Source organism: Nicrophorus vespilloides, unplaced genomic scaffold, assembly GCF_001412225.1.
Source record: "Nicrophorus vespilloides isolate i.1.1-1 unplaced genomic scaffold, Nicve_v1.0, whole genome shotgun sequence".
Classification (NCBI taxonomy): Eukaryota; Metazoa; Arthropoda; class Insecta; order Coleoptera; family Silphidae; genus Nicrophorus; species Nicrophorus vespilloides.
Genome location: NW_017098035.1, coordinates 25147 through 52130, shown reverse-complemented (window position 1 = coordinate 52130; position 26984 = coordinate 25147). Strand labels below are relative to the sequence as shown.

General features: G+C 35.9%; 5 protein-coding genes across 9 annotated transcripts in view; 2 read left to right on the top strand and 3 right to left on the bottom strand.

Annotated features, from left to right (window-relative positions):
- Positions 1-7850: 7850 nt before the first annotated feature.
- On the bottom strand, positions 7851-9221 carry LOC108561556 (transmembrane protein 199). The gene has a single exon (XM_017919553.1). It carries the CDS (start codon positions 9198-9200, stop codon positions 8421-8423), a length of 780 nt encoding a protein of 259 aa, XP_017775042.1. The 5' UTR covers positions 9201-9221; the 3' UTR covers positions 7851-8420.
- On the bottom strand, positions 9186-10062 carry LOC108561557 (biogenesis of lysosome-related organelles complex 1 subunit 5). The gene is made up of 3 exons (XM_017919554.1): positions 9759-10062; positions 9623-9705; positions 9186-9564 (listed from the first exon to the last, which is right to left on the bottom strand). Exons 1-3 carry the CDS (start codon positions 9784-9786, stop codon positions 9202-9204), a joined length of 474 nt encoding a protein of 157 aa, XP_017775043.1. The 5' UTR covers positions 9787-10062; the 3' UTR covers positions 9186-9201.
- A 48-nt stretch (positions 10063-10110) lies between these two features.
- On the top strand, positions 10111-16536 carry LOC108561555 (arf-GAP with SH3 domain, ANK repeat and PH domain-containing protein 1). Of its 3 annotated transcripts, none has more exons than XM_017919552.1 (13): positions 10111-10498; positions 10963-11035; positions 11100-12023; positions 12093-12320; positions 12372-12594; positions 12678-12858; positions 12916-13215; positions 13273-13392; positions 13479-13593; positions 13744-13956; positions 14022-14209; positions 14274-14318; positions 15845-16536. In XM_017919552.1, the coding sequence occupies exons 1-13, from the start codon at positions 10373-10375 to the stop codon at positions 16130-16132; spliced, it is 3024 nt and encodes a 1007-aa protein (XP_017775041.1). In that variant the 5' UTR covers positions 10111-10372; the 3' UTR covers positions 16133-16536. The 3 variants fall into 3 exon arrangements, with proteins under 3 accessions (XP_017775041.1, XP_017775039.1, XP_017775040.1); XM_017919550.1 differs by having other exon boundaries at positions 10112-10498; positions 13479-13665; XM_017919551.1 differs by lacking the exon at positions 14274-14318 and having other exon boundaries at positions 10112-10498; positions 13479-13665.
- Positions 16537-17014: 478 nt separating this feature from the next.
- Positions 17015-19635, bottom strand: LOC108561553 (probable hydroxyacid-oxoacid transhydrogenase, mitochondrial). The gene is made up of 6 exons (XM_017919547.1): positions 19263-19635; positions 19125-19203; positions 18436-18841; positions 17881-18376; positions 17554-17827; positions 17015-17504 (listed from the first exon to the last, which is right to left on the bottom strand). Exons 1-6 carry the CDS (start codon positions 19313-19315, stop codon positions 17421-17423), a joined length of 1392 nt encoding a protein of 463 aa, XP_017775036.1. The 5' UTR covers positions 19316-19635; the 3' UTR covers positions 17015-17420.
- Positions 19636-21413: 1778 nt separating this feature from the next.
- The window catches only part of LOC108561558 (histone-arginine methyltransferase CARMER), a 5946-nt gene continuing 375 nt past the window's right edge, over positions 21414-26984 (top strand). Inside the window, exons 1-8 of one of the 3 annotated variants that reach the window (XM_017919556.1) lie at positions 21415-21741; positions 22101-22229; positions 22280-22482; positions 22546-23327; positions 23395-23582; positions 23644-23754; positions 26612-26775; positions 26919-26984. In XM_017919556.1, coding sequence (XP_017775045.1) covers positions 21576-21741; positions 22101-22229; positions 22280-22482; positions 22546-23327; positions 23395-23582; positions 23644-23754; positions 26612-26775; positions 26919-26942 — 1767 coding nt within the window. In that variant the 5' untranslated portion in view covers positions 21415-21575 and the 3' untranslated portion in view covers positions 26943-26984. Of the gene's footprint in view, positions 21742-22100; positions 22230-22279; positions 22483-22545; positions 23328-23394; positions 23583-23643; positions 23755-24244; positions 24422-26611; positions 26776-26918 lie in introns of those variants that run through there. The other 2 variants (XM_017919558.1, XM_017919555.1) reach the window with 2 other exon arrangements.

Genomic DNA, 26984 nt, shown 5'->3' with positions numbered 1-26984 from the left:
TAAAACCACAGTAATATATCGATACTTGCTAGATTCCCAAACATTCAGCTTTCATATGCATTTTTGGATTCATTCTATGTATTATAGTTTTCGAGAAAATCAATGAAATGTAAAAACACTGCTTTTTCGAGCATTGCCGTTTGGCTGTAATTCGTATTAACACGAATAATCAAATTGGAAAGCCTTTTGTGCGCACAACAAAACAGTCGGAGACACAAACGTAATTAGTGTAATCATTATCATTAATTTCAATTCATTAAAAACGATTACATAACCGTTAATTCCTGATTCGATTCTACAATGGAATTTTTAAGTGTGATGCAGATGTAACTAAAAAAATATATAAATAATCTAAAAAATAATGAGTCTATTTATTTATTATTTTTTTCAAGGCCAAATTTGTAGAGAATTGAAAACCGAACAGGAAAATGTATACGAATCGTGAGGTAAATAATGTGCTGACCGGTGAAAAAAAAAATGCGAAATCTAAAATTCAAATGTCCACGTTTCCGCGCCGTTTTGTGAATAGATTCGATCGCCGGCGAAAAACGAAAGCAGTTCGTATTTACATGATGATTACAAGTTGAATGCACTATGACTAGTATGAGGTTACGCGATACTTGCCAAGTATTTTACCAATTACAAAATTTCATCATAATTAGTAGAGAAAATCAATTATTATTGTGTATTTAATTGTTTGCTTTGATGAATTCTGGAAGTTCCAGAACTGAATTACGAATTGCGGATAGGTTTGGTAATGAGTGTTGTAAATCAAGTCCCTCGGTGTATGTGTGAACCTGTGCAACGTCAAGATTACACACAGGAAAGTACAAAATAATTTCGTAACCGATTACAGTATGCAAATTTCCATTTAAATCGATCCGGCAAATGATCTGAATGGTAAACAGGTCATTGACGATGTGCCAAAACCAAAATCCACTATGCGTGCATTATATAAATACTATACAATAAAGACTCGTTAACAACGTAATTGCATGTGCAAAAAAAAAATGCTTGTTTATTTCCAATTACATGAACGCTTTTGATCTTCTATAAGCAATTAACTGAAATTCGTTTGTAAAGTTTCTAATTATATTTGCAAATAACTATAGTATAGTTAATTTCTTAAAATATATTAGAGTTTTGGATCATTCTGAGTTGATTTCTAGACAGAGCATAGTTTCTTTTCCGTATTCTATGAGACTGGATGTAATGTGTATTGCATGTCGCGCCGGAAATAGATTTAGGAACCAGGCCTGAGGTATCGGAATCGCTGTCTATTTGAGGATCGACGTGGATTGTAGTATAAAGAACCACAAAATAATTGGTTAGAAAGTCATATAAGAAGAAATTTCATTCATCAAATTTATTATGAATTGAATTTAAACAAAATTTATATAATTGTGTTAATAATTTCTATTTATTATTCTATATATTTAATACTAAATTATGAAGATTGTAATTAAATCATATTAATGAGTTTTGACATTGAAAGTTTCGATTGTATTTCAACTAAACAGGACTAAAGGGTTCATTTTAAGGGATGAAATAATAATGACCCATAATCCTGCTTCGGTGTATAAACAAAGCTGTAAACCTGTTGCTTTGGCTTCGTAAATTGATAATTTTAACAAGCCATTTAAAGTTTACTGGATTCCATTCCAGTAAAACATAAACAGATTAGTAAAAACGTTCAGAATCAATTCACAAGATCTTTTAGGTTTATGTTTCGGTTTTCAGATACGAATCTTAAAACTTTTAGGTAAATTGTGGTAAATTGTTGTTGGGTTCTTCGTTTCACTGAATCTAATCACAACGGCGATAACTGGATCGTTCGCTATAAGTTTATAATTAAAACTCTGTTATTTACGTTTTCAGACGGTCAATGACGCCGATAGATAACTGTGATAAGTGCTATCAATGGTAGCTGGATGAGAGACGCCGATCGGAGAACAAGCAGAAAACTCGTCTCCATTGTAGTACTTTCATCCGTATTCTTCAGTGTTCTGAGTGAGAGCTATTCGACGAAATTTTGTTATCTCGAGGGAAGCTCTTTGTGAATGAGGGGCATTCATCTGGTCTCGGACGCCCTTCTTCTTTTTCTTCTCCCTCTCCTCCCTCTACATCCTATTTCGTTGCTTGTACAGCGAGCTAAAAATATTTCGCCGGAGTCGATAAAAAAAGGGCTAGCCCTTCCAGCACAAGTGCGTGCACTTAAACCATCTAAATATAACCGGGCTAATTGCTGTTTAATTTAGTAAAACATCAATACTGGTCTACCTGCACGCAACGACTTCAATTCAAATAACCATTTGATTCGACTCTTTTCATTTTCAGTTCGTTTCAGCTGTATCTGTGGAGGATTGTATGGGTCTCGGTTTATCAGCGATCGGACGATACGCTGGTAGACAGGAAGAATGGACGACGAGTCATTTGTGTTGTGTGGTACATGAGTCATAGCTGTGCTGAGCCAAGAAAATTACGAATGTTCAACGGCCAAGTGTGCGTAGTACGACCAACTCAAACTATTATATATGTATTTATTATTACTACTACCAACATCTCAGTTACGACCCAGCTAATTGGGACATCGTACACTTAAAATGTTCAGTGCGATGAGCGCATTTACACTAATTTCACAGAGTTCAAAGTATCTTCCTGTAACCGACGTGCACATTGATCTCGGCTTTGAACAGAGAGACTAGTATACAAGATAGATGTCTGGTATAATTAACCGCAACATGGAAGCCCTTCGCGAGATCTAATGATCTCGCTTCAATTTGCAAATTTCATCAATAATTTATAATTTATTTAATACAACTCTACTTCCACATATAATTAAATTCCCACTAGTTCAACGCATTCATCTTCCATTTGCCTTTCAAAACAAGATTATATAAAGTGACAATCTCATTTTACTACATAATTCTAAAACACAAATATCAATTATTATTAAGAACGTTACATAAACTAGATTTTGTTATAATTTTTTCTAAAAATATTCAATCAATTTTAATTGAAATACGAATAAAATGTTTAGATTATGATTTGTAAAACCGTTGAATGGCAGAAACATTCTAAGAATTTCGAAGAAAAATAAGTGCATAATAGAACTGGAAATATTTGACGATTGACCTTGAATCTTGTCTCATCTTACTACATAAAAATGAATTATTTATTAATGCACCATGATCTCAGATGGATGCGGTTCATATCAGCAGATACCGAGTCGTGATTTATTTCAACAGTAAATGACTCAGAGTAATCTCTGCGTTAGACGAGAAGACGAAACTGAATATGTATGTAAATGAAATCATTGCAAAAACAATTGTATTTTATAAGAAATAATGACTGAAAATAGGAAATTTTACATTTTTTTATTAAATTGAGAAAAAAAAAAAGGATAATAATGGTAAATTCAAACAAATTGTATTAAAATAAACAATAATCACATGGGTTATAAAATAAGCGTATTCGAAAAAAGAAAGTTGCGAAAAGCAAGTTTACTCGGATGTATAAAAATAAATGTCTCGTTTATCCATAAATCAATAGGGTGAAAAAGCATGGATTCATCGGAGTATTTGCTTTGGCTTGGGTAACTGGGGAGTCATGCTATGCCACATGGTGCTTCCAATTGCTTTCATATTCAAGTATAACATAGTTTAGTTTGCGTAGGGAGACATATGTGATTTGAAATATTCGAAATCATTAAAATTGAATGTTATTTGAATTTTCTTCTATTGCATATCAATGCATGTAAATGCTTTCATACATAACAATATTATGGTAATAAATGCAGGAGCAGATAAAGGAAGAAGAAGGGAAAAAAATAGAAACAAGGATGCAATCCGTATTTGGAAATTCGTATTATGAATGCACGATAATACAACAAGAGATATTGACCTAAATATTAGGATAAAACAATAACAATTCAATGAATCATAGGATTAATATTTCAAGGATTTGAAGACTATAATTGTTTACAGACAGTCATAGCAAATACCATCATTGCACGGTGAGGAAAATAACTTTAATGATAAATTAATAAACAGTAAACAAATTTAAATATGTGTTGAGTATTTATAAGTAAATGAAAGAAATAATATATTGTAAAGTTCTTGAATATATATACTAAATAGTTAAAAATACTAGAGAGGATTAATTGATTTGTATTATATAATACATAATAATTTGTAGTTGCTGATGGTAACAGGCAGTTAAGTGAGTCAGTCAAAATAATTACTCGAGTGAGTATAATGACTCAATGATAGCAGATCTCAGCAATCGTTTGAAATGTAGTTTCTTTATTAGTCGACATAGTCAAACTGATTCGACATACTTGAACTTATCTCGTCGAATTGAACGGGATCGAATAGACGGAGGACCGAGCAGCGTTTGCACTATCATTTAGCATCGACAAATGTCGATACTTGTTGCTCCGTTGAGGCTACGCCTACTCAAGTATTTCGGTCGATATTCTTGAAAGCATGTGCGACAAATACGAATCGATGCTGCTGCTTTCTGCAAATTGCACCAAAAAATAAATAACAATTTCAATAAAACAGATGAAGAACTCGAAGAGTATGAGAAAGAGAGACAGATTGATTTTGTTGAGATATGGAAAAGAGAATGTGTGTAATAGAGAGAAGAATTATGTGTGTTTAGTTGGAGTGAGAGAAAAAGCGCGCCGTCACGCGCTCCACGCGAAAAGGTCGACAACCCACGCATTATTATACAAACAATTAATGCAGAAGCAATTTTCCAAAACGAAAATTCTTTTGTAGCAGCGCAATGGGTATATTCAGTTTGCGCAAACGTTTTTTGCACAAATCAGAGCTACTTCCAGCATCTTAATCCGATCAATAAGACAACCACCGGATGAGTAATAGTATTGAAGCGTGCTCTGACCACCGAATTCCATGGATATCATACAATAATATATGTAACCGAAGAATTTTGCACACATGTTATCCACGACATAGGCTCAAGACCAACGCGTTGCGCAACGTGCTCTCGTTCTTGCGTCATGTCAACAACCATAATCTCCCGATGAATTACTAATAGCTTTTCTTGTCTTAGTAATAATTATCCGGCACTTCTTGATGAGGATCAGGATTTATAACATCCTACTTTCTGTACAAACAACAGATATCTGTGCAAATAACAAAGAGATCCGGTATCCAATTTTCTAAATTGCGTTACGTTCAATTACATTAAATCGCAACAATGTGGACGTGATCATGAATAGAATACCATACATCTCATTGCAGCGTGCCGCATCCCGAAACTGGAACACAGGTAACACGGATTTGGTATGTAAAGTATCCCAATTTAATTTGCTGAATTCGCTTTGCAAATGCATTCAATTCCATCAAGTGTTTTGCAAATATACACACTAAAACTGTAACAAAAAATGCGATTACTAAGAACTTGCTGTATAAAAATACAATCTTCTTAATTGCGACAAAATAGAGATTAACAGCCTTTGTTTGCACAATATTTTGAGATAAGTTCTACAAAAATAATAAATACAAATAATACATTATCAAAAATTTTCTGTGAAATTATTTATTGTTTAGTCAAATATAATATATTTGTAATAAATATGATAATTATATTTATTTGTTTTTATATGTAGCAAATAATATTGTATATGTGATTATGATAGCTAATTACATAATCTACAAATCCTAATCAAATAATTGCATATAACGAATTGTTGGTTTAAGAAGAAAATAAGATTAGTACTATTTAGAATACATTTAAAGAAAATGTAGTGAAGATTAATTAGTTTAATTACTGGATTAAGGATACACTGTCCCAAGCAGACACCGGATAAAAAGAACGGGAATCTGTTAGGAGTAACTGGATCGACTTAGAACGAAAGCCAAATGTGCTTCCTCCGCTCTTCACATATGCATTAACATATATAAATATTATAATTCGCGCGGTGATTTAAATTATTTGAAATTATAATGGTATTTCGTAAGCATTGGTGAGATAGAATCTCGCAAGCGTTTTAACTTTCTAAACGCACAATGGACGCATTAAGACAACGTCGATGGTGGTGATGATGATGATGAAGTAGGTGTACCAAAAATAACGATATAATGTGTAGTTTATTGAAACAGATGATTTTGCGAGCATTTCGAAAAGCGAAATCCGATCGTACCATTCTATATACGCTCAGATACATTCTGCCAAATGTATTTGGCATACCAAAAATTGTGCCGCCGTGTGGAATAGAAATAATTCACTTGGCTTGACGTTCTTCTATTCCATTAGTTATTCAATTTTTTTTTTAATCTTTTGCTTCGCAACTTTTCTTTTCGTTGTTATGAAATTACATGTGCAGTAGTCTCAACATCGTTCATCGAACGCATAAAACAAGTGCATCATAGAGAAACTGATGGTTTCTCGTAGGGGAACTCAATGCACAAGTGCTACTAATGCCCCAAGCTCATTCTACTAATAGAAAATAGAATGATTTCATCGTTGCATTTTAATGATTCATAAAATGTTTACAGTAAATTACTACGCAGGACCGGAGCCAGCTACATCCAACATGCAGAAATCACACTAGATAAATAATACATTGTTTGTTACTGGAGAAGATAATGTAATGTAATGTAATCTGTATATATCAAATTAAGTAAACAGTTATTCACAATCATATCACAAAAATGATATTATTGAATTAATACCAAATATGATAAGTAACTTGAAAATAACATAGTCATCGGCATTTCTCTAATATACTGAGTCAGTTGTCTAATTGTATTTCACAATCTAAACACAATAAAGATTATCTTTATTAACATTGGAAGTCGATACTAAGTGAAATGAATAATATATGAACTGCAAGATAACAAATTACAATGAACTAATTAATTGCATGTATTCAATTGGAATTGGAACAGTAATTGTTAATTAGAGCTTACAAGATAAAACATTATTATAAGTAGTTCAAATGCATCGCTGCCTTAAGATTCATCCTCTTGATTTCTAACAAAGAAAACATCTTGGCACGCACAAAGAATGCATAAATGAAAGCATTAGTATTCTAATTTTGCGCTGCGTTCACCATAAACCAATAAATCTTGAATGGATTTCTCTATTATGAGAATAGAATCTGTAATTGAATGAGGTAGGTAAGCTTGCATCGTAATAAATAACTGAGAGCAATCTGTATTCAGGAACAATTAAGGAAGGACACTCGGGGGTCTTTCGTGCGTAAAAGGTAAATGCCGTTTCCCCCTTGCGAAATTAAGCAATAAATCTGTAAGGATTAACTGGATTTACGTACTACGGACTCTTGAAAAATGCTTCCTTTGCCGTTCGCATTTACATATATGCAAAATCGATACGGGAAGTTACACATACAAACATATACCGAAAAATAAATCAAAATAATTGAGACATTCTAAATGAAAATTTAGGAAATCTAAAAAGATGTTTAAAATTGCTTTTATTTTGTGAATCAATGTAATGAAGCCTTCAGAAAATTTCGGACAATAAAGCATAAATGATAACTTGAAAAGGAATAAAAAAATGTCTCGGGGCGAGTGGAAAGTTTGTGTTTCGCTGTGCCCGAGGGTTAGAGATTTCGAAAGAAACTAAACTCGCAATGTAAACCGAAGAACTCGTGGGGCATTGAGGTAAAAAGAGAAAAGTGGATGGAAATAATGAAGCGTAGACAAGGAATATCGAGTATACTGTGGCGGAAAATCGATTATGTTCCTCCGGCGTAATTTATTTCATTTTCGCCAGCGAATTAATTATTTAATAAATACATATTTTGGTATATATATAGTAAAAGTTTACAATATAGGATTACAATTGTTTAAAAAATATTAAATAACAATATATATATGTGTGTGTATAAAGATAACCAAAAAGGTTTTGTATAATCAATAAAGCGTTTCTTTGAATCCTAAGGTACAGTTAAAATAATGAACAATGAGCACTGTATAAAACCCTTAGAATTATAAAAGCGAGTGATAATCACGCCCAACAAAATTGAAAAAAAAAACATCAGTCTTGTCAATGACACATTCCTGTTCGGTTTAACATTCGACCTTGGTCATATAACTTAACCTCCGGTTAGAAAAGTTAAGCGGTACAGGACGAATGCGGTGATTGCAAGTTGGACACTTCCAGCTATTGATCGACAAGTTTTATTTTATAATCGTTCGACTGTTATGGAGTTCTGAGACTGTAGCTGTGGAATGAGTAATGAATTTTGGAAAATAAAAACAAAACAAATAATAAAATCATAATGAAGAAGGCCCAAAGCTTTCCAAAAACGTCACGAGTGGTACTCACGTATTCAAAGCGCGCGCTCGAGATATTTTCTTCTGGGAATACATATAAAATTGTAATCAATATTTGCTAATTATTTTGGGTGTGGCGCGACATCTCTAATTGACTTTCTCTTTGATCTTCGTCTCGAACTCGAGGTCTTCGTTGAGCTTCTTAGCGAGGAAATAGAGCTCTGCGAGGGCGACGATCAATGCAGACATAATGCCAAGCAGCAGGCGGAAGCCAAAGTCCAGGCTACCAACGAACACCTCGATGCCAATGAAGCCGAACGCAAAGCCCGCGAGCACGGACACGATGAACTGGAAGATCGCGATCAGCTGACTGTTGATCTGCTTCACCTGGTATGCGATGGTGTCTTCCGGATGCCTCATCCGTACGTTGTCGATGTTCTTGGTCATTGCCTTGTAGACCCTGTTCTCCTGCTGGGCTTTCAACTTGATGCAACGCTTCTCCAGTTCCGGATTGCGCGGCACCTCCTTGTTCTCGGGTAGCACCAGGTTGGATCCCTCGAACAGCTCGTGAAAGTACACCTTCTCACCGGTCTTTGCGTTCTCTGAGTCGATAAACTCCTTAAGCCAATGCAAATCTTCCAGTAACAGGAATTTTTTGGACTCCTCCCCTTCAACAGGCTTTTCTTCAACCACATAATCATCTTTATCATCTTCCATACAAAGGGTTTCAATAAACTCCTTATCAGTGGGATTAATTAACACCTTGTGTTCCCATCTAACAAACGACACTTCAGATTCTTTCGCAGACTTGAAACTCAAAATATTCTTGGGCATATCACTCACACTTCCAATGCTGCTTATGTAATCGGACAAAGCCTTTGAGGGTTTCACCCTAACATAGCAATTATCCAGAGCGGCAGTTGTCATCTTACGGGATTTTTGTTAAATGCAGTTTACGTTCCAGATCCCTGTAAAATTCTTGCAGCTCGTCCTCCTTCTCTATAAAGCTCTCGTCAATTTCAGAACAGTGTTCAGTAATTTCCTCCACGAACTTCCTCCACTCAGCTTTCCTTCTCTCTCTTCTCTGCTCCAAAGTATTGTTCTCTTTGTGTTTCTGCTCAAGCTCTTCTATACTTTTCAACATATGATCAGCTCTCACTAAATCCAATTGAATTTGTGGGAATGTTGAGTCTATCAGCTGTTTGCTTTTATCGATCTGCGTGTCTTTGATGTCCGCGATATTCTCCACTATGGCAAAGAGATTCTCCACCTCCTGGTCATTGCGTTTTTGCTGAAAATAATAGTTATATTGTTTTATAACCTCAAACTAGTAGACAGTTTGTACTTACTTCGTATTCGCGGAGAGCGTATTGTATTTCACCGTTCAGAAAACCCTTGTGGTCGAAGAGGCGTTGCCAGATACTGTGTGTGTCTGCAAAATAGACTAGGTAAAAATCGGTAATAAGTTGCACAGATTTGACGCACCTTTCAAAATGTCAGCCAGATCAGACATGATTCCATGTAATATGTGTGGACATATTTGTTTTTGTCACATGATCTTTAGACGATGACCGTCGACGTTGATTGTGCAGCTCGACCATTTACAGCAGTGCGAAGAGTGCGAACCGTCAGATCGGCAACAACAATAACAACAACAACAACATAAGCAGCAGCAACAACAGCGACAATTTCGGATCGATTTGCTTGTTGCAAATTGATCGGAAACAAGTGTTGGTCGTGTCGGTAACGCGCGTTTTGTATTCGAATCTACCGCCCGTAGTGTTGCCAACGTTAGAAGCTTAGCTAGTAGATTTTGTTTTCTGAATGTTGTTGTTGAAATTGATATTATGGTGGGCAACGGATGGTGTTCAGGTGCATTGGAAATATGAAAAAAAACATTGGGAACTGGGCTCAATTGATGCGATTTAATGCGAACAAGTGAACGCGCGTAGTGACACGGGGCGTTACATAATGCAGCCGAGGTGCATTGCGGGTTTGGCCCAGTGAAGTGCATCGTTGTTGTTTTAAGTGTTGCTCCTGACGTCTATCCTATCTCGCTCATACTTATACACACTCTGGTCTGACAATTACATCTCATCATGCCCACTTCAATCAAAGTATCTGAATTCATCGATGAGACTCATGATGACTTGAGCAGCCCCACTACCTCATCATTTGTGTCCCGTATGCCTCAGTACAGGAACACAATAGCTGCCTTCGAAGAGGTTTGTCTCCATAGGAATGATCAATACAGAAAGGGATAGCTTTAGATCTGCTGCAACAGCTACTTCCTTTCCCTTTTAAGCTTTTCACTTTTCCTCATCATTATACAATAGCATAGTCTTTATTTATTTACACAATACCTTAATAGAATCTGAAAATACTTGACTCATGCATTATAAATATTCAAAACATGCCTCACATATTAATACAAAAAGGTCTGGTACCTAATCCATTTATATATTATATGCGTTTTTTTATACTTGGTATTCCCACAACACTCCAACAGGAAGTTTTATGATACACCTAATCTTATCAACCTTTTTTTTATTTTTGGTATCCTCAATCAGTTGTATTATCACAAAATTCTAACTCTGGTACACCTAATCTGTAGTACAAAGCAGTCCACCCACATTAAGTTCCCAAAATGAAGCAACACCCACATGCATTAAAACATGATTATTTTCAGACTCTCGACTTTGACAGGGATGGTTTATTGAAAATGAAGAAGGCCATTAAGGCCATCCTCACATCAGGTGCAAGTATGTCACATCTTAGTAGTTTGAATAGAATCCTTTATGATGTGTAAAATGTTGTTTATTTCAGCGCACATAGAAAATGAAGAGTATTTAGCTAGAGCTCTAGAAAAAATTGGTCATATCGCGGTTTCCAAAGATCAGGAGACCGATATAGGCGCCGCTTTTATAAAATTCTCCGTAGTTAGTAAAGAGCTATCTGCGTTGATGAAGACTCTAATGCAGAATCTGAACAACATAGTCATGTTCCCGTTGGAGACTTTACTTAAGGGAGATTTGCGAGGCGTTAAGGGCGACTTGAAGAGGCCATTCGATAAAGCCTGGAAAGATTACGAGAGCAAATACATCAAGATCGAGAAGGAGAAAAAGCAGCAGGCTAAGGATGCGGGAATGATCAGGACGGAGGTGACGGGTCACGAGATCGCCGACGAGATGGAGAAGGAGAGGAAGCTGTTCCAGCTGCAAATGTGCGAGTATCTGATTAAGTTCAATGACATAGAAACCAAAAAGGGCATAGATCTGCTCCAAAACCTAGTGAAGTATTACCACGCTCAAACGAACTACTTCCAAGACGGCTTGAAGACTATCGAGCACTTTGGCAATTATGTTGCCGATCTAAGCGTTGAGCTGCAGAAGATCAGACAGAAGCAGGACGACGAAAGAAGAAAGCTGAATGATCTTCGGGGATTGATCCGCGCTGCTCCCAGCATCGAGAAGGAGGTTGGTTCGAATGTCGATAAAAGTGCTGCTGGTTACTCGCTGCATCAGCTGCAAGGCGACAAGCATCAGGGCTACACCAGGAGCGGTCACCTGTTGAAGAAGTCGGAGGGCAAGATGCGGCGCGTCTGGCAGAAACGCAAATGCAAAGTCAAAGCGGAGGGTTATCTGGAGATATGCCACGCCGACGAAAGCAAACCTCCGACCCGGGTCAATTTGCTCACCTGCCAAATAAAAATTGTCCCGGAAGATAAACGTGGCTTCGACTTAATATCTTGTAATATCATCCGCACCCGATTCCTGTCGATCTGCGAGAACTAATGAATTTTATTGTTACGCATTTCAGATAACCGGACATACCATTTCCAAGCAGAGGATGAGCACGATCAGCATGCTTGGATGTCTGTTTTAGTGAATTGCAGGGAACGAGCTTTAATGAAAGCTTTCGACGCTAGCAGTGCTTCAGGGGGTGACAAAGTTAACCATGGCTTTATAGAGTTACAGCAAACGATAATTAGATACATCCAGAGGATTCCAGGAAACGATCACTGCTGTGATTGTGATTCGAAAAATGGTAAAACTCATTGATCATTTTAATTACTTATTACTGATTTGTTTATTTTAGATGCGACGTGGCTGTCTACAAATTTTGGCATCATCGTCTGCATAGAGTGTTCCGGAATCCATAGAGACCTAGGTGTTCATATATCGCGTATTCAATCCTTAACCTTAGATAATCTGGGAACTAGTCAGCTTTTGCTTGCGAGACATATGACAAATCAATCGTTCAATGATATAATGGAAGCCAAGTTACCTTTTGGAAATAAACCAACTCCGTCCAGTTCAATGTGAGTCGCGCATTTACGCTTACGTTTATTTCTAATAATAAACATACGATGTACGAGTCAACAAGTCAATTACTTATTTTTAGGGAAGAGAGATTTACGTTTATAAGAGAGAAATATGTAGATAAGAGGTATTCGATGAAAACGAGACACGGCGGGCACGAGAAACTTTACGACTTGGAGGAGGCCATCAACTCTGAGGATTTGGGTCTTGTGGTGCAAACATTCGCTGAGAACGTCGATCTAATGGCCAGCTTACCGACATCCGTATGTGTTATGAACGCAATTGCGTAGACAGAAATATAATGTAATAGTCTATTGTAGGATCACGGCGAAACAGCCTTGCATCGAGTGGTCATGAAATCTGGCAGCAAGAATTTGGCAATCGTTGATTTTTTGGTGCAAAATATGAATTCAACTGGCATTGATAAGCAAACTTTACCGCCTTCCTCCTCGGATATATCTGGCTGCAATACAGCATTGCACATTTGCGCGCTTTATGATAAAACTGAATGTATGAAACTTCTGTTGCGTTGCGGTGCTGATACAACGATTAGGAACTCCCAGGATAAAACCCCAATGGACATAGCTCAGGAAATGGGTCACAGGACTTGTCAAGAGCTAGTAACTATTTTTGTTTACTTTTCATTGATGTTTTGCTTAACTTTAATTCTCTTCCAGTTGCAAAATGCCGTTAATAGGCAAAAGCATTTATTCGACAATATCAACATCGAGTGGAATTTATCGCACGATGATGGATCCACCGATTTCTCAGATGACGATACGATTATTGATGATAGGGTAAGATATTTTCTGGCTCTCGGTGGTGATGAATCAGGTTTGGGTTTTGAGGTCAGATTTTTTTTAACAACTTTTTGATTTTTTAGAACGGATCTTTAACACCGGAAAAGAAGAATCGCTCACGTCCCCCGAGTTACACAGGTGGTGATTCGCCGATAACCTTACGTTCGAGATCTTCGACTTGTGATAGTTTGCAATCAGGTAGTAGTCCAAATAGTAATAATCGACAAATGCCACCACCACCTCCTCCACAATCGAGAAAACCCGTCATTAGTAAGTCGAGCCCTTTATCCGCCACATCCCCCAGGAATCCCGCTAGTTTTCACAGTGGTATTTTTTCTTCTTTTGTAGCCAATGTACATGGCAGTCTGAAGAAGCGCGTTGCTCCATTGCCTCCGTCTGGTGGAATGCAAATGTCTTCGGGTTCTATGTACGGCACTCTACCTAGCAGCCACAGTAGGACTCCTTCAGATCCTGTAGCTGCTGGTTATCATACTCTAAGTCATACTCATAAACGGTCTCCTAGTAGTGACTCTAGTTCAAGTCGTTCTGTGATACAATATGGTTAGTCTTCGCAACATGAAAATCATGAATACTAGACTGACATCATTCTCATTATCTGTACTTAGGTAATAAACTAGTCATGCCAATCGACCCGAAAGGGATCGACAAGTTGACCCAGGTCAAGCGACCGCTGAATCCGCCTCCGCCTGCTCCGAGTCCGCGCCTGTCCAACGGCAGGTCAAATGAAAGCATATCTTCAATGGTGTCCGACCTGGACACCTCCGGCCATAATCCTATACCACCGCCGCGCAGGGTAAGTCCACCTATCCTTTACGTCCTATCCTGAAACTATTTACATGTAGCAAGTTGGTTTACAGAAGAGACGACAAAATTCCTACAATTTTATACAAGTCATTAAACCGGTAACTATTGTGTTCTGCATGACAGCTTCACAATAAAATCATCAAACGAAAACTGTTATATTGTAAAATATACGAAAAATGAGCATAAAAGAGCAGACAAATTCCGCAAAAAATATAAATAAAATAAAACAAACGCGACCAAAATAATTGTGTATTGTTGCCGCTGCACTAAAATGATTAATTACCCCCTTTTGTGCACGACTGTATTAAGTTATTCACATGTACATTTTTTTTCCGACAATTGATTGTGACAGTAGGTTTTGCATGCTCAAATGAATTTAGAATTGCGAACAAAACATAAAGTATTCATCATATTCACTCATGGCTGAAGTATTTGATAAACAAAGCGAATGCAAATTATCCCCAGTATGGTATTGTATTTTTTGTTATTAATGATTACTTTTCCTTATACACAGGCCCAGTCTAACGATCGGAATTAATTTAAAAATTAAATCAATAATAGTTGCTAATTTTTCTACATCGAAATTCTATTTCCACTCTTAATTTGAGCTCAATAATTTTAATATGAATTAAATAAGAAATCTACGAATGAAACGGATTCAACATTATTTCTTTGTTGAATACCATTTGTAAGGTGACTTTAAATGTCTTCCAATTATCATGTTAGTATAACATTTTATAGGCATCATCGCTATGAAAATGATTAGAGCTAGTTAGTGTAAACTTATTATAGACTTTAACATCTACATTATAAATGTTCATAATTTAACGTTGACGCGAAGATGGAAATACCGTGCGATTCGTTCTATATGCGAATGGAGGAAACCGTGTGGTAATCAAATATCGATTTCATAAGAGCGGCAATTGCGCCATTGCAAAATGCGACGGTCGGGCGTGTTACGCAATCGGATTGAAATCAACGTACGTCGTGTAAATATTCCGAATTGTTAGACCTGCACCTGTGAATATAAGTTAACTCTGTAGTGTGTAAACGAACGAAATGAATGAACATGAAAGTTACATAATACACTGTCAACTCTCTTTTAACCTATGCCCATTTAACAATGCGTCTTTTGATATGAGCTGCTACTAATATTTGTTTGCATGTACTGATTATACGTGCTCTTCTGCTGATTTTACCGAAGAATCTATTAGGTTTAAAATTGAATTATGGTTATTATATATTCTGAAAGGTTTGTAGGTTTGTTTCGCGCTTCAAATGTACAGTTTGCTATTCTATTAAGTTTTGACTGTAATGAATCAACTTCTACGTATATTTTTTAAAAGGACGTTAAGTAATTTATTTATATGATTATGATTCAGATGTCTTAAGACTTTCTCACTGAAAAGTAGTATTCTATGATTAGTATATTGCATTTTGTTAAGTGAGTGTTGACTGTTTTCTTTTTACAATTTTTCTTTGCTTAATTTCTTGTCGAAAAAAATGAATTTTCTTCTGAGAAATTGTGGATAACTTGTACGGTTGTTTTTGTTTCGTTTTGCTTCTACTCGAATGCCGCCGAACTCGATGATTCCCTGTGCTTATTATGATCTGCTTTTTAAAGGCATCTGACTCGCCGCCTCACAAGCTGGCTTCGAGTCCTATATCCACCGGATCCTTGTCATCACCCAGGATGTCGTACACACCAAATGGGAGCTGTCCTCGAAGATGCAAAGCCCTTTACGACTGCAACGCCGACAACGATGACGAACTGTCGTTCCAGGAAGGCGAGATCATCGTTGTGATAAACGAGAATACGGATGATGAAAACTGGATGGAGGGCGTTGTTGAGAATGAACCGGACAGGAGAGGAATGTTCCCGCTTAGCTTCGTTCACATGCTGCACGACTAGTGATAGCAGTACGTGTGTGTATATATTTAACCTTTATATAATGATTTATTCTTATGTTTATTTTTTCAATTATCTTACGTTTATGAGGGACCATTTAAATCTCCTTAGATTACAATTTACTTTTCGTTCCTTCTGAACGCCCGCTCCATCTTCTAGGTCTCGCTTCTGAGGTCTGCCATATATATTAAGCCATCTTAAAATTAAGTGATTCATTGTGTGCGTCTGCATACGGAGCTCCTTCGGAGAGTCTTGATATGGTATTTATTGTAATCGCTCTGTGTGTATACCTCAATGTTGGATGTCCTTTTCATTTTGTTCATTCGCGCGCTCGCCTTTTATGGTCCAAAAAAAAACTTAAATAACAAATATATATATATGTGTGTATATATATATAATAGACGTAAACTGCGTTATTATATATTTATATAAATATAAAAAAAAATGTATTAATGATGAACGTACGCAATATACTTTTTTTGTTCGTTTTCCGTGTTCCTCAGATCTGTATATTTCGACTGATGTACCTATGTTATATGTCACTCGCTTAATTACAAAAGCATGTTTGTGTAAAGAAGAAGAAAAAGAAAGAAAAAAGAACAATGAAGTCATATTTTTGTAGGAGATTTAATTTTTTTAAAATGGAATATAAATTCGTCTGCAACTAATTTAGTATTAAAACCAAAGATATCTAGTGTTGACAGACATATAATATATATATATATATATTATATATATATATACTTTTCTTTTTAGTTTGTAGAGCCAGTGTACATGTATATATATGTGTGTATATAAACATGTATATACACTATTGTGTATGTATAACTATTATTATTTAACTATTACTATTATATTTAATATTCATAAGTTTTATATAATATAATTTATTTATTTTTTCGTGTGATTTTGCGCAAACAAGGAATAGAACGATTGGAAGATATAAATAGGAAGAAAGAAGAGAATAAAAGAAAGAAAAAACTTAACAGGACGTGCTTCGCGGAGCAAAGCGGTGTTAGCAAACCCCAGAACTACAACATATACATATATATATTTTGTATTAAATAATCTGCAGTATTCATAAATGTGCACAAACATGCTAATTAAATAATTTAATTATTATTATTAATGATGAATAAAATTAATAAACAAAACGTAATAAATATTTAAAACAAAAAAGAAGAAAGATATAAAGCTTTTGATGTAATAATATTCCTGTAATTAAAAAATGTCAAGATGTAATGTAGATATTCAATGAATATGCTCGAATTTTACTCCATTTCCTATCTCTTTAGTAAACTGATAAGGATTTCTCAAATAAATTCCCAATGTCCTCTTCGCTCTGCTGCCTTGGTGCCATCTTGTTTATCCTCTCCTAATTGAATAAGTCTTTAGTAAGTATCGGTTTAGAGTTGAGTAAATACCTGTGGTAAAGCGCCTTTAATCAATCCGGGAATGTCGTCACTTCCGAACCCTAATCCAACTAAACCGTTTTCGATCTTCATGGCGTACATGTACTTCCTGACCACATCTCCTAAGACTTTACCAGCATCCTCCCGTTTGGCGTTCGATATATCCGCACCTAAGATTTCAGCTGCCTCCAGATGCTTCTCTGGGCAGGCGGGTGATGTGAATTCGAACACAGCAGGCGCGCTCATCACCACAGACAAACCATGAGGAATGATCGCATGATCATCGCTGGAATCCAATTCATTAATATTGATTAGATGTTGATAATAAAAACTAGTTACTTGTAATCTTTAGGCTTAAAATGCTTGACGTTTCCCGAAATCGGATAGGATAGACCATGGCACAGATGAACACCAGCGTTTCCAAAACCCACACCAGCCATAGTCGAGGCCAAATGCATCTTCGATCTCGCCTCTAGATCATCCTGATGGTATACTGCTCTTTCGAAGTTATCTCTGATAATATTCAGAGCGAATTTAGCCCACACATCTGATATGGGATTCTGGCCTTGGTAGGTTGGTCGCAGTTTAGGGTTCTCTGGGCATGGGCTGCGTTCGTTATAAGGAATAGCAGTGAAAGATTCCAAGGCGTGACAAAAAACATCAAAGCCACTATAGGCTGTAACTCTTTCAGGTTGAGTTAGCGTATGCAAAGGATCTATGATTCCCAGGATTGGTCTCAAAGCTCTATTAGCAATTCCAGTTTTAGTGTGTAGAGGTTTATAATCGAAGACGCAGACACCTGTTGTTTCGCTTCCTGTTCCGGAAGTGGTAGGAACTGGAACACAAATACCATAAGCTAATTGTTTAAGATTTTCAAGTTTGTTTGCATATTACTGGCTATCATAGGTTTTAGTGTCACTTTAACGGGCTTGTTTTTCCCGATGGGTGCGTTTACGTAATCCAAGAACTCGGCTTCTGGATCGGATGCATACAGATTGGCTGCTTTGCAAGTATCTATTACCGATCCACCACCAACGGCAATGAAGGCGTCGAAGTTTCTGCTCTTCGCAAAGTTTGCTGCATCTATTAGGCTAGTATCTGTTGGTTCCACTCTAGTTCTATCATATACCTCATATTTGACACCGCTTTTAGCCAAAGAGTCCAAAGTTACTTTGACGCAGTCTAAATTTACTAGATTAGCATCGGTTACAACGCATACGTTCTTTGCGTTCATATTAACCATATCCATGCCGACTTCTTTAGTCACCCCAATTCCATAACGAACGGTGGATGAAGCCATCTAAATATTATTAATTAAATATAAATCAATAAGATATACATTTTATCTCAATCCACAACTGATATAATCCTACAAAATGTTTTACCTGAATTTCTAAATAAAATATAAATGATCAACAAGTGTCTTTTTACATATTCTTCCAATTTCATTTTATTTGTATTTTTAAGTTTAAATTATAACAAAACTTAGTAATTGCAAGGTAAAATAATTTCATGGGTATTACAAAAAAAGTAAATAATACAATTGGAGAGTTTTATGAATAGTACACAATTTAAATTCTTACCTCGAATGCATAGTCTTTTGATGGGACACCTGAAGTATTCGATATTCTGCCTATGTTCGAATGCGCTGGACATTTGCACCTGGTTCATAGTTATTTTTACATAAGACAAACCCAACTAAAATCTGCAAATATACTTACGCACTAGACGTAGCCAGATGAAGCAAGTTAACAACTCTTTGACGAGACACCATGTTGTTTATGTTATCGTGGACTTTGTAAACGGAATCACCTCGAGACACTTTCTTAAATATCCTTCCGTTATCTTATCGTCTGGTTTCTCAGGTCCTGTATTTGGGCTATAAACGATAAACGAGACACGCCTCCGGCACAAAGTGGAATCCTTTCAGAATTCGCCAATCATCACTAAATTACGTAGCGAAGCTTTACGGAAAACATAAAACAGCGTAATCAAAACACGTTGCATAACTACGCCGGCACGGCCGGTTCAACAACAATCGTACGCCGGTGCGGATACAAAATAAGCAACAATAACATAGCATAGGCTTATCCTTGCTCTCAATTTCGATGACTGAAGTGGACTTTGTAACCGTTTTAACAGATTGTTTGATGATCTTTAACGAAAAGTGCAATTATTTTTTAATTACAGAACCGTATTCAGACCATTTTCTAATTAGTGCATATGTAATATGATTTTAATTACAAACAAAAGATTCTTCAATAATCTGAGTTTACAAATTTAAAAGATGATGCTATATATAATGATGTGCTTGTGATCTGATTCGGTCCAGGCTCCATTACAAGCAAAACCCGAGGCTGTAGTTATTATGCGTTTAGGTAGCCCAAGGTGTCCAAAGTTACCTGGGCCAGTTTCTGGAGAAAGAAATTACGAGTGAGCCGTTTCAGCGGACGGCCGATATTCGGCAACAGATGGGTCCCATTATACAGTGGCTGAACCTTTTTTTTTCATTGTATTCTGTTCACTGTAAAAACTGAACGAGAGAGTCTTTCGCGAGTTTCGTTTCTATAGAAATAATAAATAATAGATGAAAACTGAGAAATATCCATATACAAAAGTTTGATTGCGTTTAATATATACGCAATCTTAATGTAGTGGTCTTAATGTAGCGTTATTTGAGAGTCATACGTAAATAAACATTCATAACTACGCATTGAATTTTATGTGCAATAAATGTTTGTAAATAAAAAGTAGCATAAAAGCTTTCCAAAAAAAATATTCATTTGATATGCATTCGGAAACAATGAGCAATCTATATCTAAATTGTCTTTTGTTCGTTGAAAATACTTTGAAATACAATCGAATTGGATATATTTTCTTGTTATTTTCCAACGCATTCAATTTCATAATCTACTCATTTATTCATTATCAGCTCAAAACAGTAAATAGCAAAAAAATATTTCCATAAATCTTCATGACTCACATTACTTCATAACAATAATAATTTGCTTTCGCAATCAAAGATTGTAATAAATTTGAATTGAAATTACATTTAACAAAAATCTGCTACCAGCTTGATATTATAATGTGAGAATAGAAGCAATGTCAATGCCATCGCAATTTGCAACAATAAGCGTTAATTTAAGAAATGCATGCACAATGGATGCAATTGTGCACAAAGGTGCCAATTTTCCTAATTCCATCAATCACGGTCCAAATGCCTGATTAATATTTATTATTGCGCGTTATTTGGTTATTATAATAATTCAAAGACACGGAATATTTACTGCGGCTTTATTCAAAGAAATTTACGGTCTAACCTAAATTCTTATTTTATTTATTTAGATTATGAGTCCGAATAAGACTTATTATAGCAGTAACTATTCTTATTAAAAGACTTTACAGACACGTGGCAAATAGACTAGATTCTTAAGTATCTTTGTTAGGAGATGATTCTGAAAATTGAACATCACTAATTTTAAGATTTTTTTTATAAATTTTGCAATACCTAAAAGTTAAATCTTTTCTTTTTTAAAAGAACAAGAATTATTTGCTTAGATGTCGTTGGATTCATAATGTCCAGCGCAAGGTCAAATTAAAAAATATAATGCTGTTTAAACTGCTGCGTTCCAAAAGCTTTTTAATTAGGAATTGATTATACTGATAGAATAGACTACAATAAATGAATAGAGTCCCCAAATTGGTTTTAATGGTCTTTGATTCATTTAGAAGATGAAAAGGTCTAGATTTTCAATTTGAATTTCTGTAATTTCAAATCTTTTAATGTATAGAGGTGGCATCCGATAGGTGGCGGTATTTGAATATTGTACAAACGGTCGCTGCGAAAACGGTTAAGGGTTGGAGGGGGTGTCCAAGTATAAAATGGAAGAGGCGAAATAGTGCGTCACAGTCAGCAGCAGTTTTGCAAGTTGGTTTGATATAGGATTTCTTGGTTGTGATGAATGGTTGCCAACTTTAGGAACGACAGCATTGGCGATCAGTGAGTTTCGTTAAATTAGACAGTCGGCTACATAATGGTAGATAAAGAGGTTGTTAGTGTGACAAATATGGCGCCGAATTGTTGGACTGTCGAAGTGTTCGTTATTGATGCCGATGGTTTGCCACAAAGGAAATATGAGAATTCCGTTCATATGAAGTTAGACTACGATCCGCAAGGGTTAAGTCTCAAGATTATCTCCGGTAAGATTCGCCGAAGCCGTTGAGCATTCGGCACATTTTGCCATGCTTCTTCAAAGTCGCCGAAAACTGAGACAAACAATCGCAATCTAAACTTTTTCCCTCAAATTCTCTTCATTTCTTCCCCTCAAGATTCTACCTCGTCCTCATCCAACATTGAGCATAGAAAAAACTTCAATCCTATTACCAAGAAGGAACTATCCCAGCAGAAAATATTTCTAATGAGTCATCTGGTATGCTAATTGTCCATTGTTTTTGTTTATTTGTCCGTCGTTTTTTCCCATGTAACAAATACCTGCATGCACCAAATTACTTGGGGAAGATGTATTTCAATTTTTTTCTAATTCTATTGGATATTTTAGGTTGTGATGAGACCCTTCTACTTGAGTTCCCCATACATGTTAATATTGAGTGTTGTAAGGTTACCCCGAAGGCTTACATTTTCCACATTGACAATGAATCATTGTTCTTTAAATTCCAAGAGGAAGAAGGTAATACAAAAAAGAAATACCATTTGCATAATTCACACAAACGTATTCAGATTGTAGAGCTTTCCACATATCGGTGTCTAAAATCAAGTCTGGAAAGGGGGCATCAGTGTTTTCTATGAGGACAGAAGACTCATCTGCCACCCAGTACTTTCAATTTTATGGATACCTGTCTCAGCAACAGAATATGCTTCAAGACTTTGTGAGAACATCCACCTACCAAAGGGCAATTCTCTGCAACCTGGCAGATTTCAAGGTGCGTTTTATTTGTTCTTGACATTTATTTCCAGCTGTTGTTATTAATGCTTCTTTTATTTAGGACAAAGTGGTGTTAGACGTTGGCGCTGGATCTGGTATCCTGTCTTTCTTTGCTGCTCAAGCTGGTGCGAAAAAAGTGTATGCAGTTGAAGCGTCCACAATGGCGCATTTTGCACAAAAGTTAGTCGCTGCTAATGACTTGCAAGATATTATAAAAGTAGTTCCTGGAAAGATCGAGGAGATCGATCTTCCTGAAAAAGTTGATATAATCGTGTCCGAGCCAATGGGATATATGCTGTACAACGAAAGAATGTTGGAAACATATTTACATGCCAAGAAATGGTTACAGCCAAATGGAAAAATGTTCCCTACAAGAGGCGACTTGCACATCGCTCCGTTCACAGATGACGCACTTTATATGGAACAGTTCGGTAAAGCGAACTTCTGGTTCCAAACATGCTTTCATGGTGTCAGCTTGTCCGCTATACAAAACTGTGCAATTAAAGAGTACTTCCGGCAACCGATAGTAGATACCTTCGACGCCAGAATATGCCTGAGCAAATCCGTTAGGCATGTTGTAGATTTCCTAGAAGCCTCAGAGACTGATCTGCACACAATTGATATACCAATTGAGTTTCACTTACTAGAGTCGGGAACATGCCACGGATTGGCGTTCTGGTTCGATGTGGCATTCATTGGTACCGATGCTACAGTTTGGTTGAGTACCGCGCCGACCGAACCTTTAACACATTGGTACCAAGTTCGTTGTTTGCTGGAAGAACCTATTCTCGTAAAGCAAGGGCAAGTGCTAACTGGCAAGGTAGTTCTTGTAGCCAATAAAAGGTGAGCAACCAATCGCAATGTGGTCTTCATTTTACTTGTATATTTATATGTAACATATTTTGCTTAGGCAAAGCTACGACGTAACTATTGAGTTAAAGTTGGAAGGAACTACACAGAGATCGTCTAACACATTGGATCTGAAGAATCCATATTTCCGTTACACCGGGGCCCCTGTACAGCCGCCACCTGGTGCTTCCAATATCTCTCCCAGTGAAAACTACTGGAACCAACTGGATGCTCAAGGAGTTAGAAATGGTTTGCTGTTCACTCATGTAATAACAAGTGAATTTTTGTGATTTAACTATATCATTTTTAGCTGTTAACATGGTTAATGGTATGTCAGTTAATGGGCTAGGAGAAGTTTCAATGGACACCACTCAGACTGTTATTAGCAATACACTAATTGCTAACAATCTAATTGCCCTTGGTAAGTAACATACCGTCACTTGATGTTGATTCGCACAATCAATAATTGAGTCACGTTCATTCTATTTAAGCTTAGTTGAATAGCTCTCAACATTCTGATTCCGTCCATAATTCGCTTTGTAGGACCGCTAATAAAGGTCCTTCTGTACAATTTCAATAATTAATAATAAAGAAAAATCGAATTTTGAGAGTTTCACAAATCTATTACTTTATTTCTGGGCGAATGGTTCAAATTCTCGTATTGCTTGAATTATGCACATTTTCGGATTTGTTTTTTGAAGAATCTGCTTGAGTCAGGAAATTCTCTCCCAATTCCATTATAGTTTGATTTAAAAAAAAAAAGAAACTTTTACTTTCATTCTTGATGATGTCTTTTTATTGCCATATTGGATTCGGTCGATATTCGCGCACAAATAAATTTCAGTGTTGCTCGATGGAAAATGATTGCATCTTGTTGATTGTGTTGCGATTTTAATCATTTCGGGTTGCAGATCTGGATTGCACAGCGTTTTTGGGTACCAGCGAATTTACCTTTATTGATCAGCAGAACGATTTCGGGAACGACTTTGCGAGCCTAAGTTAATCTTCCTAAGAAGATGCCTAATACATTGGCAGCAATTATATCTACCAAAAACAAACCTAAAACTAAAACAAACCTAACAAGAACTATATATATATACAATGTTGTAACTTATTATTTATTTATATTTAATCGATGTTGGGCTCTTCAAGTACTTATATATATATATATAAATTTTTTTATTTTAAATATTTTTGAAACCGCAAGAGATTTGACTGAGACGCGTGAAATTAGCGAGCGAGATATGCATGCGTACATTTCGTTACAGAAGCAGTGTGTATTTTTAATACTTGCGAGTTTCTTTTTATGTTCATTTTAACTCAACGTTATAGGAAAGAAAATATTTTTGTGTATAAAAAAAAAGGATTTGAAAATAATAAGCAATTTATTAGTATTCGGAGCATTTCTGTGGTAAATGTTATGTTAAGAGTATTATTTCGTTATTATGTCATCTTATTGTTTGTGTCCAAAAATTGAAAGATTTTTGAGCAAACAGAAAGTTTTATTTAGTTTACCTCCCTATTTTATTTTTATTTGTTATTTATCAGTTTTTATTTCTCGCTTTGCATTTCCATACACTTTTTCTTTACTATTTGATCCTGCTTTATTCTTACATTGTTTTATTATTATTTTTTTTGAACCTATTCTGTCTGTGATCGGCGGTAATGGGATTTTTCATGCGCTGGGTCTGCTTTCTGCTCTTCTAACATAGCATTCAGTATCCGCATTACGAAACTATCTGCGTTTGCCTGGTTTCTTCGTAGATTCTATTTACATAATCTGCTATTCAAATCTATTTACCTAACATACGAAGAAGATATTCGTCTTCGCAAATTAGATTTTCTTTCTGAATTTCATTTAATGAAGTTCATTTGAATTTTCTTTCAATATTAGTAAACGTTTACTCTTCTTGAATCAGTCCTCACTCATACATTTAATTTGCGTTTCTTCTTGAAATAATCTTGTTTCCACCTCATGTAACAATCCTTTTGACATTTTTTTTTATTATTATTTCTGTAAACTGATGGATTCGTTGCATTTCTTCAAAAGATTCTGAAAGTTATCGATTTCCTCTATCTTTTGTATAATTTTTGTATCAATGAATCTCATATACATTTCATTATTGAATGATATTTCATTCGCGTTCAAATTATCTAACGAATTATAAATTAACGAAATGTAGATTATTAAAAATCAATAAAAAGTATACTTCTGGAGTAAATTTGATAGAGTAAGTCCACATATTATGTTAAGGTTCGAATATACTATTGACCCCTCATGTCCTTGAGTAAATCGACCTTTTCGTTGCTGAGTTCAATGGCGAAAGGTCAATGTACGGCGGGAAAATCATGCGATTACTTGCATTGTTAATATCCATAGAATTTTTTAAACTAAATCATTTATTACCCTTTGCGTCTCTTTTGAGACGTTTTCATTTTGGTAAGGAGATTCATGAATCATAAACTTAATACTAGAGTCAGATTATAATCAATAAATTCAATATCCATATCTTATATGTAATCAATGATTAGATATTTGGGAATCTTGTTTTGATTTAAATCTTCTATTAAAATCGTATATAACGATTTATGTTGTGTGTAAATTCATTCATTACTCAATTGGAATATGCATTTAATTGGATGATAATTAATAGATAACTTTTTGGAATATTGGGTTTCTTCTATTTAGTTATTAATTTTTACTTTTACAATTTGACTTTGAACTTCATTAAACTGTAGTATTGGTGATCTACTACATCCTTAAATTCTCTGAAATACTTAATTAAGATTACTTTGATTTCCAATATACTAAATATAGTGCACTATCATTTAAGATTTAGAAGTTCTTCATTCTTTAAACGTTTCGGAAGTAAAGTAAAAATGACATATTGCTATAAATATTGGTGTCCGAAATTTAGGATCGGTGTTATATCATAAATTGTCATATAACCTCCCGGTGGAGCATCTGAAAACCTTAAATATACTCAACGATGGCTGAGCAATTGCGCCATCTGTCGCCCTAGCAATCGGGACTAAAGGTTTCTAGTTTTGTATATATTATTGAAATTCCGATTGATATGCATTTAATGAAACGGAATAGCGTGCAGCCGCACCGTCGCAGGGCGTACCTGAAAATGTCGGAAGCTTCGTAAAACATAAGGGAGTCGACAATGTAAAGGGCCTAAGCGATATAGAGAGAAAAATGAAAACCTTGCTTGTTGCTCTCACGTATACTCTGATGATCACACACGGGATGTTCTTTGCTTGTTCTTTTCTAGATCCAACCCAGCTGCACGAGGTAGCTCAACCTTCCATCCATCCAGGCTGCATCTCCAGTACGGGACGAGGAAGGGTGGCGGCGAGTCCGACGTCGACGCAGACCGCGCAATTAATCGGAGGTGCAATTTCGCCGTCTCTATTCACAACGCCAAATGTTCAACAGGTACTTTCACGTTTGAACATAGATGAGTAGCTTTTGATTGCATCCCCTTTACTTCTTTTCACCACCCTTCATTTACTATTACTCTCTTTATTATTATTTTTTTTTATATATTTTCTCATTTAGCTATTGACTTTTTTTTCTAGAATCTAGTCTCGAATCCCTATTAACCCGCTCGGAGCAGTATATAGTAGTAGTTTAATTCCAAAAAA

Coding starts and splice junctions, on each gene's coding strand:
- LOC108561556 (XM_017919553.1), bottom strand. CDS start 9,200: ATGACAACTGCCGCTCTGGATAATTGCTATGTTAGGGTGAAACCCTCA.
- LOC108561557 (XM_017919554.1), bottom strand. CDS start 9,786: ATGTCTGATCTGGCTGACATTTTGAAAG. Junction 9,706..9,758: donor TCTGGCTGACATTTTGAAAG/GTGCGTCAAATC, acceptor TCTATTTTGCAG/ACACACACAGTATCTGGCAA. Junction 9,565..9,622: donor ACGCTCTCCGCGAATACGAA/GTAAGTACAAAC, acceptor TATTATTTTCAG/CAAAAACGCAATGACCAGGA.
- LOC108561555 (XM_017919550.1), top strand. CDS start 10,373: ATGCCCACTTCAATCAAAGTATCTGAATTCATCGATGAGACTCATGAT. Junction 10,499..10,962: donor CAATAGCTGCCTTCGAAGAG/GTTTGTCTCCAT, acceptor GATTATTTTCAG/ACTCTCGACTTTGACAGGGA. Junction 11,036..11,099: donor CATCCTCACATCAGGTGCAA/GTATGTCACATC, acceptor TGTTTATTTCAG/CGCACATAGAAAATGAAGAG.
- LOC108561553 (XM_017919547.1), bottom strand. CDS start 19,315: ATGGTGTCTCGTCAAAGAGTTGTTAACTTGCTTCATCTGGCTACGTCT. Junction 18,842..19,124: donor CAAAAGACTATGCATTCGAG/GTAAGAATTTAA, acceptor AATAATATTTAG/ATGGCTTCATCCACCGTTCG. Junction 18,377..18,435: donor ACTAAAACCTATGATAGCCA/GTAATATGCAAA, acceptor TTTGTGTTCCAG/TTCCTACCACTTCCGGAACA.